Genomic DNA, 19,118 nt, shown 5'->3' with positions numbered 1-19,118 from the left:
CTCCAGCCGTTTACCTGCTCTTTGTCGATTTTACCAGGAAACTAAATTTTCGCTATAAAAGTTAACCCCCTCATTTTAGAAACTCAAAACCAGACTAAGAACATTGCCTTGGTTCTCCCAAGTTCCCCAATAAAAATTTGAAGTAAGTCTGTCAAGGGGTTCCTGAGTTATGATCGGAAAAACGAACAAACATGACAGACATACAAACAGAGATTACAACTTCAAATGTTTAGATATATATATATATTTATAAAGATTAGAAAATTCTGCCTATGGGGAATATGTGAAGGAATTCCCCACTCTTAGGGTGGAACCTATGAAGAGGGTGGAAAGAGGGATATAGAAAGTTTGGTTCAGCTCCTATTCCTCTCCCAACCCCTGTACTCTTAACACCTTTATAGAGTTAAGGTTTAAACTACGTAGAGGAGACTAGAGGTCAAGATTCCTACCCTCCTGCTAGAGCCTATATTCCGGATCCTACCCCAGATATACAGGATGGAACAAATCAGAGAGATGGAGAATATGCTGGAAAATGCAGAGCATAGAATTTCAAGGTTAGTTCATACCCATTACAATGTAAAATTATACATATTCCATTGAAAACTATGTAAGTCACTTTCCCACAGGCCTTTTCCAAAGCGGCAACTTCCCAAGGGTATTTTCGCAAGTGGCAACTTCCCCAAGTCTGTCCTTATGCAGTGCTTGGCCCATCTAGCCTGTTATAGCCGCAGCGCTCGGCCCCTTAGCACTTCCTAGACGCAATGCTCGGCCCCATTGCAGCCTGCAGCGTCTCAGTAGGTCTAAACTAACCTTTGGGAAGTTGCCGCTTGGGAAATTGCATATTTGGAAAGTTGCTATTTGGGAAAGTGTCACTTGGGAAGTCGCCCTTAAGAAAATGCCTTTAGGAAAGTACCTATCACCGATGTATACAAAATACAAACAGTTTTTCTGATTTTTTTTAATGAATGCACTTAATCCGATAAAAGGGGTTAATAAGTACATCTGTAGGTGTAGCCCCGTTGGGGATAAAATAGGATACTAGTTAAATACATGTTTGCAAGTTGCAGCGGATTCACGGTAAAGTCCGGTTCATTAGTGCCGGACCGACTGTTAAGTTAGCAGGGCAAGTTGTACAGTACATCTACAGACTATGCATGACAAAACGGTACGGTACGTCAAATGAATTAGGACATTCGAAGGAAAATTTAGTGGATTAGGGTTTTCAAATAATCTTCCTTAAATATTAATATAAATAAGGATTATGGTCAAAAACTTTTTACCTGGAGAAAGACAGTTCTTAATAAAAAGAGAAACTGTACTAAATTGTTTTTTAAATGCACTTGAGTCCTACATTGATATTGCACACACATTTAGTTATGTTTTTCATTCGGTCTCGGTTAGAAACCTTGGGTTTAATAAAAACCTGAAGTTGCAGCTCTTCGCAAAGTTAGGTTTGTTAACTTTTTAACTTTGTTAAAATAAATAGAAAATTAGCTTCTTTCAGAAAGTAAGTGCAAAGAGTGCATGAAAGCAGAAAAAAAACTCTCTAGTAGGGGTGATATTACATTTTCTCCTCGGTCGCCCGCTCTCGCGCAGGGAAGACCCGATATGCTGCTGCAAACTTCAATCTCTCTCGTTTATGCCAGAATTAAAACAGATGATATAATGTCGCTACTGCCCTGACTTCATGAATACCTTGTGATAATATTTTAATAAAATGGTGATCGGTATTTTTATCAAAGGTCTTTTCCCTAGGACAACTTCCCAAGTGGCAACTTTTCATTTGTGCAACTTCCCAAAGGCAGGCTGCAATGGGGACCGAGCGCTGCGGCTAGGATGGGCTAGGGGGCCGAGCCTGTGGCTAGATCAGAATGGGGAAGTTACAAGCAGGGAAATTGCACATTTGGGAGGTTACCCCTCTGTGAAAATACACATTTTATTTTATAGATTTGTTGAGAAACCGTCAACTAGAGTTCAAGCTTGTCAGCTTCTGGCGAATGCAAAGGTAAAATGATAAATCATAACTTTATTACATTGCTCCCCCCCCCCCCCCTCCTCCTGTTTTTCGTTATCACCACAGTTTTATGTATTTTGATGTTCATATTGTTTATTTTGGAAAGCTTTCATACCTAGATTTTAAATACTTCAAAAACAGTTGACACAATCAATCAATTAACCCATTTTTTATTTTTTACAAATTTCTTTCTTGTCTTTAAATGAATACATTTTCCCTAAACTAAACTAAATTATGTTGCTATACTTTTTCTCTGTTGACAAACATCTACTATACGCAGTTAGTAATTAACCCCAGTTAATCATTTAAAGGGACTGTAAGTGTAATGTTTCTCTCCATGCAAATATGGCAATGTCCGATTTACAAAAGTACCCTTTAAAGCTTATTCTGATCAAGTATGAAATAATTATCAATTTTTTTGTTTCTTTAATTTTCATTTGCAGTTTCTCTGTGGAAGTTTAAGTTGTACATTTCTTGCTTAAAAAAATAATTTATAAATTCAGAGAAATATACAAAAACACTACGTTATCTTCCACATTTTGGATATTATTAAAGGGAGGAAGTGGGTACGGGCTTAATTACGGCGAAAAATAGTGGCTTTTAAGCGCTAATAAAAATTGTTAAAAAAGACTTATACTGAAGAACGTAGCGTCCATACAAATTCCGAAAGTTGCAATATACGCCTGGGATCGTAAAAAATCAATTTAATTTCAAACAAATTATTCAGATATTACAACCATTTTTTGACGCATTCGTATAAAGTTAATATTTTGTAATATTTTTTAATCGTTTTGTATATAATGCACTTAAAACGCCGAAATAGTTGGCCGCCAGATGTCTCTGCTCTTGATGCTTTAAATGATTACACATGGCAGAGACACCTAGCGGAAAAAAGTCGTAAGCCTATACCCCCTTTCGTTTTTCGCGAACACTCCCTTTAAGGTTTCAAGGCTACCGTTGTGAATCGGGCTTTGTCACCTTTGCATGGAGGGTTACTTGAAATTTCGCTTACAGACCCTTCACCAAACTCTTCATGTTGAATAACATAATCTTGAATCCTCCACTAATCCTTGCGGCAATCATCTCACAGTTTTGATAAACAAATTTCCCAGTATCTTCTCTCAATATCATCATTATCTCTCTTATATATCTAATTATTTTAAGTTGTGTTTTTTCTTTACCTTTAAAATCTTGTTTTTCAATTTCTTTCACTTTTTTATAATAATTTATAATAATATTCTGAGCTGTACAGCGTTCATGTTTTGAATTTTACAATTGTATTGGAAAGTTCCGCAAAAGTTCAGATATAGCTATTAGCTAACCTAGATTGCAGAAGTGGCTGTATCTCATATAAAATGTATGGTATTTCTTAAACAATCCTGAAATAGCTCTAAATTGGTTTAAATTATATAGTGTACGAATATGTCATGATGTTATTGTCGTCGTCGATCAATTTTTGTAAAGGGAAAAAACGGTAATATGGTTTTTGAATTTTGTTTTAGAGAAAGTAAAACAATAATCTTAAAATACCCACTTGCCATGTCATTTCCAAAATGTGGTCTGCCTTTCTGTATATCTAAAGAGAATTCGTTTAAATTTAAACTTATTAAAGGGACTGTAAAGGAAAATTGAAAGGGGGTATAGGCTGAAACCTGAGCATTTTAGGAGTTGATAGAGTCCTATCAGAGTTATATCTGATTTTCCTGTCTCGAGAAATTGATATAAAACTGTGTCAAAATAATACCAAAACTTATATGTGTAAGATTTGGTATAATTGATTCTAAGATTATAATATACAGGCGGAGACACGTGACAATGATACTGCACTGCCATTAGTGGGAGTTCTGGTCACGTGATACAAACGTATTAGTTATATCTTTTAAAAGTGAAAAATTATTTATTCAAATAATAATAGGAGCAAACCTGAGTTTTCAGGCTCCTCCGGGATATCGTCGTTTTAAGATTGGTTACGTATTTGTTGAATATACGATCTGTTTAAATCTTAAATTTTTATACCCAATTTTACATATATAAGTTTTGGTATATTTTTGACATAGTTTTATATCAATTTCTCGATACAGGAACATCAGATCTTGATCAACTCCTGAAATGCTCAGGTTTCGGCATATACCTTCTTTAATTTTTCCTTTACAGTCCCGTTATAGAAAACCAAAGTTTGTAATTTGCAAGGTACACAGAGTTCAAGTGGATTTGCTAACTTTTTGGCACTGCAAAATCCATGCAAAGATGTGGATGCCCGCATGCCACGGTACCCTTGAAAGCTTTGACTGATTAAGTATGAATGTAGTAAATGCCTACTCCATAACAATATATCGAAATGTATCTATCCGGTACCACTCAGATTCTCTTGACTATTAATGTCAACACACGGCTATGATCCCGTGAACTATAATGCCACTACCACGGGGCTTGATATTGTTAGTTATTGGTGTCAGTACGGTCACTTGCAATTGATCGAGCTCTAAATTCCACACAGGGACACAAGCACAGCTATCAAACAAGCTATTTAGCAAGTTCTTAATGTCACACAGGGACACAAGCGTAGCCATCAAACAAGCTCAAAATCGATCTATACTAAATCCTGAGGTACAATCTCAGCCCTATGTTTCAACTAGGACACAGTTAGCTATCAAACAAGCTCATAATTGATCTGTACCAAATGCTGAGGTACAATCTCAGGTCGTATGTTTTAACGAGGACACAATTACTCTACACTGTAATCAAAGTGGAGTTTCTAATTTAACTAGTGTATTTCAGGTTTATATGTTACAAGTTAAAGTTAAAGAGCTTAATCTGATTATCCAATGTACACACTTTTGATTTTCTTCTTAATCCTCTTTTTGGATATTTCTACTGTATAAAAATTACGTTTGATAACAATTACAGATAAAATGCTATATCGATTGGACTAATATCCGATTGAATTGAAGTCAGCCGTTCAAAAGCGGGCTTTTATAGCATTTAAACAAATCTAAATTTAAACATGTTAATATGAAATCATTTAAAAACCATATTGCAGGACCATTGTAATTTCGAACGTTAGTCTTAATAAATATTAATCCAAAACTTACGTTCATTCAATCGATGTTTAGTTCAATTGATATGACACCATCAACACCAAAAATCAAAATCGGTTTTTCAAAACTTAAAGAGTACATCTTAACATGACACGCTGATTGGTTAAATTTTTAACTTCTTTCTTGGATATTGAATGCGTTTGAAAATAATCTTGGGTTTAGTAAAACCAGGAGTTTAAGCATTAATCTTGATATCCACCATTCTAAAGTTTTCAGCAATGCTTTTATGTAGCCCTTTTCATGTGCATTTTAGCACTATAAAGCACGTGTTGTTAGCTTTGGTAATAAAGAAGTAAATGGCAAAATTCTCATAGATTTTTGCTTAAAAGGTTAAGACCGTTAAATCACAGTGGACTTACAGTCAATCAAGTCTACCTATCTTTTTATCAAACGACTTATAGTCAATTAATCAAGTCTACCTATTCATGTATCAACAGACTTACAGTCAATTAAGTCTACCTATCTTTTTATCAACCGACTCCGCACTCCTATAGTTTTCCAAACGTACTGCAGGTTTACAAAATATTATGTTACCTGATATTTGCTACATGAATTAGTATCAATGTTTTTGTTCCTTTGAACTGTTTTTTTGTATTTGCGGTTTCTGTGCGAAAGTGACTTGTCATCTTTGCATGTAGAGTTACTTGAAATTACGCTTACAGCCCCTTGAAAAAGCTGTAAATATTTACGAAGCTTTTATCTAGTTTTCGTATAAATTTTATGCATCAGTCAACTTCATAACATATTTGAAACTTAATAGGTGACTGAATAAACGTTTATGGTTTCTTTCAATTGTTTCTTTATTTTTCTCAACCATCGAATGTACCATGTGCTAAACAGAAGTGACCAGCCAGGCGAATTTTTATCGCGATAAATTCGGCATACTCCCTCATCTATAATCAGTAATTCTGGATAATTAATAACATAATCTTGAATCCTCCACTAATCCTTGCGGCAATCATCTCACAGTTTTGATAAACAAATTTCCCAGTATCTTCTCTCAATATCATCATTATCTCTCTTATATATCTAATTATTTTAAGTTGTGTTTTTTCTTTACCTTTAAAATCTTGTTTTTCAATTTCTTTCACTTTTTTATAATAATTTATAATAATATTCTGAGCTGTACAGCGTTCATGTTTTGAATTTTACAATTGTATTGGAAAGTTCCGCAAAAGTTCAGATATAGCTATTAGCTAACCTAGATTGCAGAAGTGGCTGTATCTCATATAAAATGTATGGTATTTCTTAAACAATCCTGAAATAGCTCTAAATTGGTTTAAATTATATAGTGTACGAATATGTCATGATGTTATTGTCGTCGTCGATCAATTTTTGTAAAGGGAAAAAACGGTAATATGGTTTTTGAATTTTGTTTTAGAGAAAGTAAAACAATAATCTTAAAATACCCACTTGCCATGTCATTTCCAAATTGTGGTCTGCCTTTCTGTAATCTAAAGAGAATTCGTTTAAATTTAAACTTATTAAAGGGACTGTAAAGGAAAATTGAAACCTGAGCATTTTAGGAGTTGATAGAGTCCTATCAGAGTTATATCTGATTTTCCTGTCTCGAGAAATTGATATAGAACTGTGTCAAAATAATACCAAAACTTATATGTGTAAGATTTGGTATAAGATTCTAAGATTATAATATACAGGCGGAGACACGTGACAATGATACTGTACTGCCATTGGTGGGAGTTCCGGTCACGTAATACACACGTATTAATTATATCTTTGAAAAGTGAAAAATTATTTATTCAAATAATAATAGGAGCAAACCTGAGTTTTTCAGGCTCTTCCAGGATATCGTAGTTTTCAGATTGGTTACGTATTTGTTGAATATACGATCTGTTTAAATCTTAAATTCTTGGTATTTTACATATATAAGTTTTGTTATAATTTTCACTTGGTTTTATATCAATTTCTCGAGACAGGAACATCAGATAGAACTCTTATAGGTCTTGATCAACTCCTGAAATGCTAAGATTTCAGCCTATACACCCTTTCATTTTTCCTTTATAGAAAACCAAAGTTTGTAATTTGCAAGAACACAGGGTTCAAGAGGATTTGCTAACTTTTTGGCACTGAAAAATCCATGCAAAGATGTGGATGCCCGCATGCCACGGTACCCTTGAAAGCTTTGACTAATTAAGTATGAATGTAGTAAATGCCTACTTCATAACAATTTATCGAAATGTATCTATCCAGGTACCACTCAGATTCTCTTGACTATTAATGTCAACACACGGCTATAATCCCGTAATAATGTCACTACCACGGGGCGTGATCTCGTTAGTTATCAGTGTCAGTACGGTCACTTGCTATTAATCGAGCTTTAAATGCCACTCAGGAACACAAGCACAGCTATCAAACAAGCTATTTAGCGAGTTCTTAATGTCACACAGGGACAAAAGCGTAGCCATCAAACAAGCTCAAAATCTATCTATACCAAATCCTGAGATATGATATCAGCCCGTATGTTTCAACGATGACACAGTTAGCTTTCAAACAAGCTCTTAATCGATCTATACCAAATACCGAGGTATAATCTCAGCCCTATGTTTCAACCAGGGCACAGTTAGCTATCAAACAAGCTTATAATCGATCTATACCAAATGCCGAGGTACAATCTCAGCCCGTATGTTTTAACGAGGACACAATTAGTCTACACTGTAATCAAAGTAAAGTTTCTATATCAACTAGTGTATTTGAGGTTTATATGTTACAAGTAAAAGTTAACAGAGGTAATTACATTTCCTACGTCATTATCTATATCACATGATTAAGGCAATCATGTTACGTATTTACAGCACAGTTGATATCGGCGCAATTAAGATATACCTCATCGAAACTGTGAAACGTTTTAAAACGTTTGAAAAACACTGTCATTTAATTTTTTAACATTGTCATTTAATTTTATTATACCATGCATTCTATTGCAGGTTTGAAATACATCTATTTACTGATTACTTGCAACTACCGTGTCCGAGTTGAGGAGCCTAACTGACTACAGTTAATCAAGTCTACCTATAATTTATCAACCGACTTACAGTCAATCAAGTCTACCTATCTATTTATCAACCGACTTACAATCAATCAAGTCTACTTATCTATTTATCAACCGACTTACAGTCAATCAAGTCTACCTATCCATTTATCAACCGACTTACAGTCAATCAAGTCTACCTAAGCATTGGAGAAACTCAGAGAAATAAACACTTTTAAGTCAGAAAAAACGACGGTATCTTCCACATTTTTCATCAGATTATGATTTCAATGGTAATTGTAAATCGGGCATTGTCATCTTTGCATGGAGAGTTCCTTGAAATTACGCTTACAGCCCCTTTAAAAAGCTGTAAATATTTTACGAAGAAGCTTTTATCTTGTTTTCGTATAAATTTTGTTATCAGTCAACAATTTTTTTTAACTTCATAACATAATGAGTATATGAAACTTAAGAGGTGACTGAATGAACGTTTATGGTTTCTCTCAATTGTTTCTCTATTTTTTTCAACCATCGAATGTACCATGTTCTAAACTTAAGTGACCAGCAAGGCGAAGTTTTATCGCGATAAAATCAGCATACTTCCTAATCTATGATCTGTTATTCTGGATAATGGCCTTCTTTACTTTAAATTAGGCTTATGGAGACGCTTAAAGGCAGTACTGACCGTTTTTAACCGTTTGATAGATTGATTTACTTTATTTCATGATGTTACTTTCATTCTAGGCTCTGCAGACTGAAATAGCAGGTTTCCAAATTCCAGATCTAGAAGCTGAATATTCAGAATCAGAGGGGGATAGATTAGATGCTGCATTAGACAGGTAAACTAGGTCTTAGATAATGATTAGCTAGGCAGTTATTTTTTTAATCAAATGATGTATTGGATAGATGTGTTAGATTTAATTAGATGCCACATTAGAGAGGTAGATTATAAATCCAATTCTTCATGTGACAAAGAGATGATATATTAGATGCTAAATTTGACAGGTAGATTATATATTAGATGCTACTGACACAGAAAGATAATACATTAGATGGTATATGAGACAGGTAGATGATATATTATATGCTGCATGAGACAGGTAGATTATATAGATGCTACGTGAGACAGGTAGATTATATTGGATGCTACGTGAGACAGATTGATTATAAATTAGATGGGTATAGGCTGAAACCTGAGCATTTCAGGAGTTGATTGATCCAAATCTCTTACTCCTTATTTAATATAGTAGTTTCCTTTACGTTATTTATTTTAAAAATAAGTGCAAGGAAAAGAATAAGAATATAAATCACAAAGTATCTGGTTTCAAAGATATATATACCTCTAGTTTCACGATTCTTACAACTAATAATACATACGTATAGACTTAAACACAATAGATTTACTGAACAACTTTACTATAAAGAGGTAGTGAGGCTCAATTAAAAAGGGGAAAATTATCTAACTCAAGTTAAGGGTTNGGCATATATGTTTTGAATAAAAAGTATTTAACAAACAAATCCGTAACTTTAAAGATTGTCAAAATATAAACCAACACCAGCATGATTTCAAATTGAAGAAACCGAATGCCTCTAACTCTGGTTAGTGAGGGGTGAGCTATAGCAAGCTGTACATTGTACACTGTACAGTACACATAAAGACGGGACGGTACAAAATGGTCAACCCCTTAGGGAAATTCTTGTGACTTCATCACACTACAAACCAAGATGTACACGCTCTCAAGCCAGATTCAAGCCAATTAATCCTCTTACATTAAGCTAGAACTAAAGGTCAAGGCTTTTCGACGCTTTTAAGTCGAGGCTGTCTAAAAATTTGATTTTAAATTTTAGAGTTGTCTAAATTTCAGTGTTCATATGAACACATAATTACACATTTTGATTTTTAAAATGTCCAAATATTAATTAATATTTTCTAAGGTACAACAATGTGCGTCAGCAATTGGCAGATGTGCAGGCGAAGGCTGAGACGCTCTGCGTCTGCTGGGATAAACTGGATCAGGTCAGGATACAAGTTTTTTTTTAGGATCAAAGTGCATATTTTTATTCCTAAATTACATAAACTTTGTTTTGGAAACATGGAAGATTAATTAAATCTTAAGTTTGTATGTTGCGTTTGGAGTACCCAAAACAACCAATCAGAGAAGCCGCGAAATTTGAAATTTTGCGCGCTATTTAACGAGTGAACTCTCATTGGTCGAAAGAAAAAGATCGGATTACGCCGGCATGGGAAATTTAAGATGTCAACATTGGATATTGAGATTAATCGACCGGGATCAAGAGTATCCAATTCTAAAGTTTTTAGCTCTGGATACTTTTTTATTTCGAGTAATCTTTTACGTTTTAATTCTAAAAATCCTTGTTTCTCGACGACTTCCAGAAAATAAAATTAAAAAGTTATAAAATTTACAAATTTAACCAACTATCAAAAGTATATATTCAAGATCAATATTTTAAAAAGAAAAGAAGATTTTAGTAAATTGAATAAATGTTGATAATAATTTAAAACAAGAAAAATAAATTCAAGTGGAAGATTAAGTAAGATAAAAGAGAAATACGAAATTATCAAATGAAAGAAATATTTAGAATTAAAATTGTAAAAATATTCATATCTATGTCTAAGGTCTAGGAATATAAATCCTTTGATATTCGCGTCTTATATACTTTTGAGAGTTTTAATCTATTTAAATCCAAAAAAAAAATGTTTAGAAGTATAATATTTGATGACAATTTCGCTCAACGATGTCCCAAAGTCAAGAATGATCCGCTTTATACTTTTCTTGAAGATGACTATCATGATTTTGTTAAAATCTGGGTTCCCATCGGGGGTTATTGTGTTTAGGACGTTCAGTTTCTAATACACAACGTTTTTAAAAAGATTAAACATTTTCTCTTTCAAAGGGAATTGAGTCTTTGTCCAGACTTTGATACTCAAAGGTTTACACCATTTGGTGGCTAAGATATAGGAATTAGAAAATCAGAGGTTGTGGCAAAAACTCAGTTCTTTTTAATCTAAAAAATTAACTAAAAACGGGATTTCTGACAAAAATGCATTGGTTTATTTATCTTATACTGCGTCTTGGAATATCAATTATAAGTTTCTAGAAAACAGAAGAAAATAGAAGATAATAGAAACTATATTTTATGAAGGATGTGACTGAATTAACTAAACTGTTGAGTTCTGGTGGAGGGAGTAGAATGACTATTGAGAAACTAGAGCAAAGCATTACCCAGCTAAGGGATATGTTTACTGTAAGGTAAGACTCAAGGTGGAGGGAGTAGAATGACTATTGAGAAACTAGAGCAAAGCATTACCCAGCTAAGGGATATGTTCACTGTAAGGTAAGAATCAAAGTGGAGGGAGTAGAATGACTATTGAGAAACTAGAGCAAAGCATTACCCAGCTAAGGGATATGTTCACTGTATGGTAAGAATCAATCTATTTTTAAACCAAGGCCTTCATGAAAATAAAATTTGGCTTTTTTTTGTTTGTTTGTGAGAATCCAATAAATGTCCAAATGTTCTCACATGACCCAATGGCTGGCTGGACGGAATTTAAGATTGTCAATTTTAATTTTGTTTTCAGAAATCCCCTATATAGCAAAAACAGGAAAAAAAAACGTGAAACTTTACAGTTGATGAATATACGAAGAAAAAATGAAATCAAATTTTACCTTTGGTATGATTTCAATATTCTGATATCCGGCTTCAAAGAAATTTCTTTTATTTATTCCACCTTTTCTTTTTTCGACTAAGTCTCATAATTGTTATTTTACTTTTTTTGTTTTTTTTGTATCTGGATATCTATATTTATAAGAAATTATAATCTCTGTTTTTCCCATCATAACTTGGGAATCCCAGGACCGATTTGCCTCAAATTTTGATTTGGAAACTCGAAAGACCCACAGGAATGTTTTTAGCTTGGTTTTGGGATTTTAATTTCAGTAAGTCGACTTAAACAGCGAAAATTAAGTTTCCGGTAAAATCGTTCAAGTGCGGGTAAATGGCGGGAGTAACTTTTAGAATAACCTGGGCAGCGGTGGGTTCCCAAGCTAGTATATAATATAAGTTGTTTTTAGGAGAAATATTATTGAAGATCTCCCCTCTTCCCTTGCACCTGGAGCTTTAGAGATGTAATGCAAACGGAATATTTAAATCTTTCGTTTCAACTTCACTTATTACTGAGTTTTCATGTTCAGAATTAATTTCAGTGTTGTTTAATGGAATATGTAAGCGTGACCCTCCATGCAAAGATTGCAATACCCAGTTTACTGGTAACCTTGCAACCTTAATCTGCAGATCAAAAATGTGGAAGATTCTGATTTAATTATTATTTCTGTGAGTTTCTCCATTGCTTCTTATAAGCTAGAAATGCGATGGTGCACTTTCACAGAGAAACCGCAAATGAAAATAAACAGAGGAAACAAAATACTTGATTAGGCTAAGCTTTTAAGGGCATTGGCATCTTTAGATTGGGGGTCGCATAAGATTACGCTTACAGTCCCTTTTATACACGTAGTTTTTTTCACCATACGTATTATTTAACATTATGTCAGGTTTTTTTTACTAAAACATTTTTTAACTTTTACGCCTAATACTCGTTTTACAATGTATTAGTATTTTATCTTAGTTTTGATCGTAGCTACAGTAGATGGTACTTAAAATGGCATTTTTAATAAATTGTTTTTAATAATTAATAAACATTTACACTAAAGTAAATTCCACGAAAGATAGGATTCTTATTTGTTCCTAATTATATATCCTTTCATTGAAAAACGTTCTGAGGCCGAATTTAAAGAATTGGAGCCGCAGCTTGAATTTAAGCCACGGCTCAAATATGGTTGATTCCACTTAAAATCGTATTCGTTGTTTCAAGATTTAAGCCAACGCACAATTGAAATAGGTTTTTGGCTGATTTAAGACTCGGCTTAAATTCATTAAATTCGGACACTGAATTTCTAATACGTAACCAGATCAATTTCCTCTTCTCATCTTGAGCATAAAATCCAAATTAATGGAGCTACGAGGTCACAAGTTTAAACCAATAATTTCACATATATTTGATCTTCTCCTTCTGTCTAAACAACGAGGTTATAGTGTATAGAGTGATGATGTACGCTAATCCTTTACTAATTTTGTAGGCCATAAACCATCCCGATAGCGTACTGCATATTTTTCATTATAAGTTGAATCTGGCCTAACCTAGAGTATATTAATACTAGTAAACAGTTGTAAGTGTAAAGTACAGCTAACTGAGCACACAGGTAGAGAACTATCATCCCCCCTGTGTCTAATTGACAATGAATAATGTAAGATAAGATTTGAGTGCTATGAGATAAAACTTCGAGAAAACTTTTGACGCTTAATTTCCTTTATTTAATTCATGGAATTAAAAGTTTCTGAACGAAAAATAAAAGTTAGTAACTTATTTAACTATGGCAACACAATAAAAGTTGTATTAGATGTTGATAAGATATTTTGGATAAATATAGGAATAAAGAAGTAGTTATCAATTTTTAAGACGAAATCCAATTGAATTAAATGTTTCGCTGATATGATTCTAGGAATATCTGTATAGCTTATCTTTCTTTTCTGTTGGAAGAACATTTAGTTTTTTCCTTTTTTTAATTTATCAAAGACTTAATAACTAAATTCTTTTACTTTAGCGAGAAAATGAGAAATATTGAATTAGTTTAAATCTGAAATTCTATAAAAATATTGTTTCCTTGAGTTTTAATGAAAAAAGTTTTACCTTTCCTGATTAAACGGAGAATTTTAAGACGAAAATAAATCTGTAAAATTAAAATTTTAAACGTAAAGAATAATGGAATGATATATACTTTGTAGCAAAATCTCAGCGGGAGCAGTTGAATGAGCGATTAAGATTTAGCGGTTTAGAATAGCAGTCTAGAATAAGAAATGCTACTTTTTTCTAAAAATTAAGCTTTGTTCAACCGCTAAATTTGTACTATTTTCGTTTACATTTTTATCCACTTATTAAAACTTTTTAATTAGTTCAACCGCTGAGATAGTTTTTTGTTTTTAACCGCTGGGTTTCAGATTTTCAACAACTTTTTCCTATAAATCAATGGAACAAAGTTTTTTTTAAAAATACTGCTGGGTTTAAGATTTGAAATAATGTATTTGCTTTCAACCACTTGCACTGGTTTTAATCTTTTTCAGCGACTTTTTCTTTTAACAACTCGTTTTATTTTTTTATGCAACTTTTTTTTCAACCACTGGTTTTAAGATGTTCAACAAATGTTTGCTTTCAATCAATGGAAAAAAGTTTTTCTTATAATACTGCGGGTTTAAGATTTGAAATAATTTTGTTTCTTTCAACCGCTGGGTTTAAGATTTCTCAAATACTTGGGTATCTGGGAAATTTCTAAATATTTTAAATACACCACCATCAGATTACAACAAGAATTTCAGAAAATTTCCCAGATACCCGGAGGTATTTGAGAAATTCCCTAAATTTCCCAAATTCCTATAGGAATTTGAGGTTAGTATGTTTTAAGATTTTGGAAATTTTTCAAATGACTGGAGATTTTGGGTGTTTTCTAAAAAGTTAGGCATTTGGGATATTTCCCAGATACCCAAATATTTGGGAAATTTCTAAAGTACACCAACATCAGCTTCCCATAGGAATTTCGGGAATCTGAGGAATTTACCAAAGATCCAGCCATTGGCAAATTTCCCAGATACTCAGGCATTTGTGAACTGACCCTGGTATTAGGAAAATTCCACAAATTTCTAAATTCCCATAAGAATTTGAGGGTGGTATTTTTAAGATTTTGCTAATTTCTCAAATGACTGGATATTTGGAGAATTTTCCAAAAACCTAGGCATTTGGAAAATTTCCCAAGATACCCAGGCTTTTGGGAAATTTCCCAGATACCGCAAGGCATTTGGGAAATTCCCGAAATTTCAAAAATTCTTGTTGGAATTTGATGGTTGTGCATTTTTTATATCTTAGAAATTTCCCAAATGCCTGGGTATCTTGGAAATTCCTATTTTTGACATTTTTGATAATTGCTGTCACTCCCTCCATAAAGATTAGAAGGTTTTCAAATATGCGGAAATATTGGTAGATGTAGATTTAACGTAATGTACAATGTACATGGTTCAGCGCACTTAACTGCAGGCCGTACTTTAAGTGAGATATACTCCATTTTCCATTTTGTTTTTTCATAATTTTGGTTTTCCTTTTTCTCTTGTCTTTTAAGTATCAATGCAAAAAAAAGTCTTTCTACCTTTATGGGAGTGTTCACAAAAACTGAAATGGGGTATAGGCTGATATCGAATTGAATTCGCTATTGATCGCTACTAATTTAACTTTTCTCCGTTGTCTCCTTTATAGATATAAGGAGAAAATGGTTAAAAACGTCTTATACCCAAGGAACCCAAGAGCGTAGGACCCATACAAATCAACAGAGTTGCATTATTCCACTTAGATCTTAAATAATTCAATTAAATTTGAAATTAACTATTCAGATCTTACAACCTTTAAATGACGAGTTCAATTCGAAGCATTAGTATGAAGTTAAAATTTCATAACATTTTACATATATATATATATATATATATTTATTTTTGTTTTGTTTTACGATGTACACAAAGAGAACATGTTCACAATTAATTTAGAAGATGGGCGCGAAGCGCCCTCTAAGGCTAGTATATATATATTTACATACAATGTAGACGTTTATTTGACCTCTAGGTGTCTCTGCTTTCGATGTTTCAGGGATTTTACATGGGAGAGCCATAATTGTCGTTTAAAGTACAACGTACGTGTATATATAAAAAACACATTATGAAATATCTATTATATTAACCCCGGTCTGAATATGCGCCCGCTCTCAAAACATGTACAATGTGAAGTTAATATATGTAATACACTTATACATTACATTTATTACGGAGGAGCAATTCAAATATACAGTTTTTAAATTAATACATAAATGACGTACGCAACATTACATTGATTTTAAAAACATACATTTCTTCATATTTAGTTATTTTTTCTCTACTTCTGCTCGAAGACAGAAATTTTTTAATTTTGAACAAAATTAAAACTAAATTTTTCAAATTTCTTTTATCTAACTTCAAATTGGAAAATTATAGTTAAATAAGAGTTTAATTGAAAACCTTAATTTTAAAAGAAATTTTAAAGAAATTTTTTTATTTATTTGTAAAATACTTATGTTTTGAGGTGAAGTATGACAAAACACCCAAAAATGCTTGACAAAAATAGGTTTTAACACAATGTGTACTTTTCTAGAACTCATATCTTAAAATACAAAAGGTTACACCAGCAGGCTGCAAAGTCGTAGAGACTAGAAAATTGAAATTCGTGGTGAGGGTTCAGTATCTTTCAAATTTTTTAGGAAACTCATGGGTATGCAGAGGTTAAAAAATCGATTTTTTTATTTGACTTTTTTCAAATTTCACGGGCAACGCTGGGCACTTTAGCTAGCATATTCTAAATTATGAATTCATCAGATAATCAATATTTGAAATAGGTGTAAACTGCACTAGGCGAGTGATAAATTCAAGCATAATATACATTTACTAAATTTACTCATTGAAAAATTACAATTATTAAAGCGAGAGTGTAAAATATTAAAGTTTTCTATAACGTTGCACTTTACATCGATATAGGTACAGTGGTCGGCGTTTATATCAATACAATGAAGACGACTTTTCTATTTAGGTTTTAAATTCTAACAATCTTTTAGCAAATAACAAGTTTACAAGCAAACATAGAGAAATTGTTAATTGACAGCATCTCTTTGTTTCCATGTTGTGTAACCATGCTGTTTAAAAGCTTGGTATAAATCGAATTTATAATTGAAAGTCGTCTTCATTGTAATGATATTTACGACTGTACAAGAAGAGGTTGTTAAGTGACTTGTGAACTTAAGATTGAATAATAATACAAATCTATTGATTCTGTTCCATCAACTAATCTACAGTCTACAGTCTACAGTCTACAGTCTACAGTCTACTCTCGGATCTAGCTGTTTAGGCTCGAACAAGCTAAAAATAAGAATTCTTTTAGTTTTTGTAACAAAAAAAAGAGTTCCAAAAATAAAAATGTTAAAGTTTCATTTAAAGAGGGAAATGTCCGCATCACAATTCACACCGGTACCTTTTAAACACTCGTCTCTACAAAAAGATTTTGTTCTTATAAAGGAAACTTGTGGATTTTACTTGCGCGCAATTACGGGCCCTGTAATTTCCGCGCAATTTCGGAGAGTTGTGCGCAATTTCGCGGAACGGAATTCCAGTTGGAAACAGAAGAAGAAAATTATCCAAATTTATCCCGTTTATATCAGAAAAACAGAATATTTTCCTAAATAAAGATAAAGGTTTGAATGGTACTGTTGTGAATGGGAAAGGTTTGAATGGTATTGTTGTGAATGGGAAAGGTTAAATGGTACTGTTGTGAATGGGAAAGGTTGAATGGTACTACTGTGAATGGGAAAGGTTGAATGGTATTGTTGTGAATGGGAAAGGTTGAATGGTATTGTTGTAAATGGGAATCGTTGAATGGTATTGTTGTAAATGGGAAAGGTTGAATGGTATTGTTGTAAATGGGAAAGGTTTGAATGGTATTGTTGTAAATGGGAGAAGTCCCTTAAAGTTGCCTCGGGAGTCCCTTTAGCATAAAATGTAAAAATCTGAACTTGTTCTTAAATTTTCTTTTTATTCTTTCTTTCCATTTAGTTTATATAAAGTACGAAAGCTTGCACTTTAGAATAAAGATTTCATAAAATTAATTATCTTTGAAACCATTTTCATTATAAAACTAAAAATTTTATTTCTTTAAGCAAGAGGTACACTCTTAAGAAATGTCAAATTTGTATCTAACAAAATTGTTGGAGCACCGAAGCTAAAAGAATTGAGTCCTTGCCACAAACTCAGATTTTCTAATTCCTTTATTTTTTGCAGTCCAATGTTGTGGAATTTAGAAATTTCAAACTATGAATTCTCTTAAATTAAAAAATCTAAGTTGGAAATATCGAAGGTTTAAACCATCAGGTTGCGAAAAAATAGGAATTAAAAAAATTGAATTTGTTACAAAAACTCAATTCCTTTAATCTAGTATACTAATACAGTTAAACTTTAAATAAGCCATACATCGAAAGAATTCATCAAATGTCGTATTCTTCACTTCACTTCTGATAATGGAATGTTGCAGATATTTAGTTTTTTTTAATTAAATAATGATAGGGAGCTTTTTAAAACTGTTCCTGCATATTAATGGCTATTTATTTATTTTCGCAAATACGGAAATTTACGTGAAATAGTATAAAACTCATTGAAAAATTATTTTATTACAAAGGAGTTGAGTCTTTGCCACAAACTCTGATTGTCTAGTTCCTATCTTTGCAACCCAATGGCGTAGGTTTTAGAAATTTCAAACCATGCATTCCGTTATATCAAATCATCTAAGTTTCAAATATAAAAGGCGTACACCAAGAGGTTGCAAAGATATAGGGATTCGAAAATAGCAGTTTGTGAAAAGAATTCATTTTTTTGTAAGTAAAATTATCACAAATTTCATGCAAAAGCTTTAATCTGTTCTTTAAATCATTTAATAATTTGATTTTTAGGTCTTAACCCTATCCCTGCTGGGGTCCTTGAAAACTAGGATACTCGGGGGAGGGGGGATCAATTTGACCCCCCACCCTCCACCTCTAAATCACATGTTTGATGTCCAAATTTAACAAATAATACAGCATTTGAAAGCTCTTATGCTCTACTTTTCAAATCTGCAAAAATTGAAAATTTGCAAAAATTGCAAATTTTTGTTGCAAAATTCAGTTATATAGTAAAAATGTTTTCAAAAAAAATCAGTCCAAAAAATTATAAAATACACATTTTTGGAAAGCTCTTGACCATGCCATTTCAAATGTGCAAAAAAATGAAAATTTTTTAAATAACCTGAAGTGTAATTCATAAAAACAAAAATGTGTAAATTCATTTTGACGGG

The 19,118-nt window shown here is 32.7% G+C and overlaps 2 protein-coding genes across 3 annotated transcripts in view; one reads left to right on the top strand and one right to left on the bottom strand.

Annotated features, from left to right (window-relative positions):
• Positions 1 to 204: 204 nt before the first annotated feature.
• LOC111712676 (uncharacterized) lies at positions 205 to 12,817 on the top strand. 2 transcript variants are annotated; one of them, XM_023487359.1, is made up of 7 exons: positions 205 to 554; positions 1,948 to 2,005; positions 8,846 to 8,940; positions 10,037 to 10,118; positions 11,267 to 11,300; positions 11,386 to 11,458; positions 12,196 to 12,817. In XM_023487359.1, the coding sequence occupies exons 1-7, from the start codon at positions 496 to 498 to the stop codon at positions 12,251 to 12,253; spliced, it is 459 nt and encodes a 152-aa protein (XP_023343127.1). In that variant the 5' UTR covers positions 205 to 495; the 3' UTR covers positions 12,254 to 12,817. The 2 variants fall into 2 exon arrangements, with proteins under 2 accessions (XP_023343127.1, XP_023343126.1); XM_023487358.1 differs by lacking the exon at positions 11,386 to 11,458 and having other exon boundaries at positions 11,267 to 11,373.
• A 3,746-nt stretch (positions 12,818 to 16,563) lies between these two features.
• Positions 16,564 to 19,118, bottom strand: part of LOC111712678 (nicotinamidase) — a 33,720-nt gene continuing 31,165 nt past the window's right edge. The window contains exon 16 of the mRNA XM_023487361.1: positions 16,564 to 17,158. Within this exon, the coding sequence (XP_023343129.1) occupies positions 17,144 to 17,158 (15 nt within the window). The 3' untranslated portion in view covers positions 16,564 to 17,143. The remainder of the gene's footprint in view (positions 17,159 to 19,118) is intronic.

This window comes from Eurytemora carolleeae, unplaced genomic scaffold (genome assembly GCF_000591075.1).
Source record: "Eurytemora carolleeae unplaced genomic scaffold, Eaff_2.0 scaffold1308, whole genome shotgun sequence".
Taxonomy (NCBI): domain Eukaryota; kingdom Metazoa; phylum Arthropoda; class Copepoda; order Calanoida; family Temoridae; genus Eurytemora; species Eurytemora carolleeae.
This window is presented reverse-complemented; position numbering and strand designations above follow the sequence as displayed.

Coding starts and splice junctions, on each gene's coding strand:
- LOC111712676 (XM_023487359.1), top strand. CDS start 496: ATGGAACAAATCAGAGAGATGGAGAATATGCTGGAAAATGCAGAGCAT. Junction 8,941..10,036: donor TTAGATGCTGCATTAGACAG/GTAAACTAGGTC, acceptor ATATTTTCTAAG/GTACAACAATGTGCGTCAGC. Junction 11,459..12,195: donor AGGGATATGTTCACTGTAAG/GTAAGAATCAAA, acceptor AGTTGTTTTTAG/GAGAAATATTATTGAAGATC.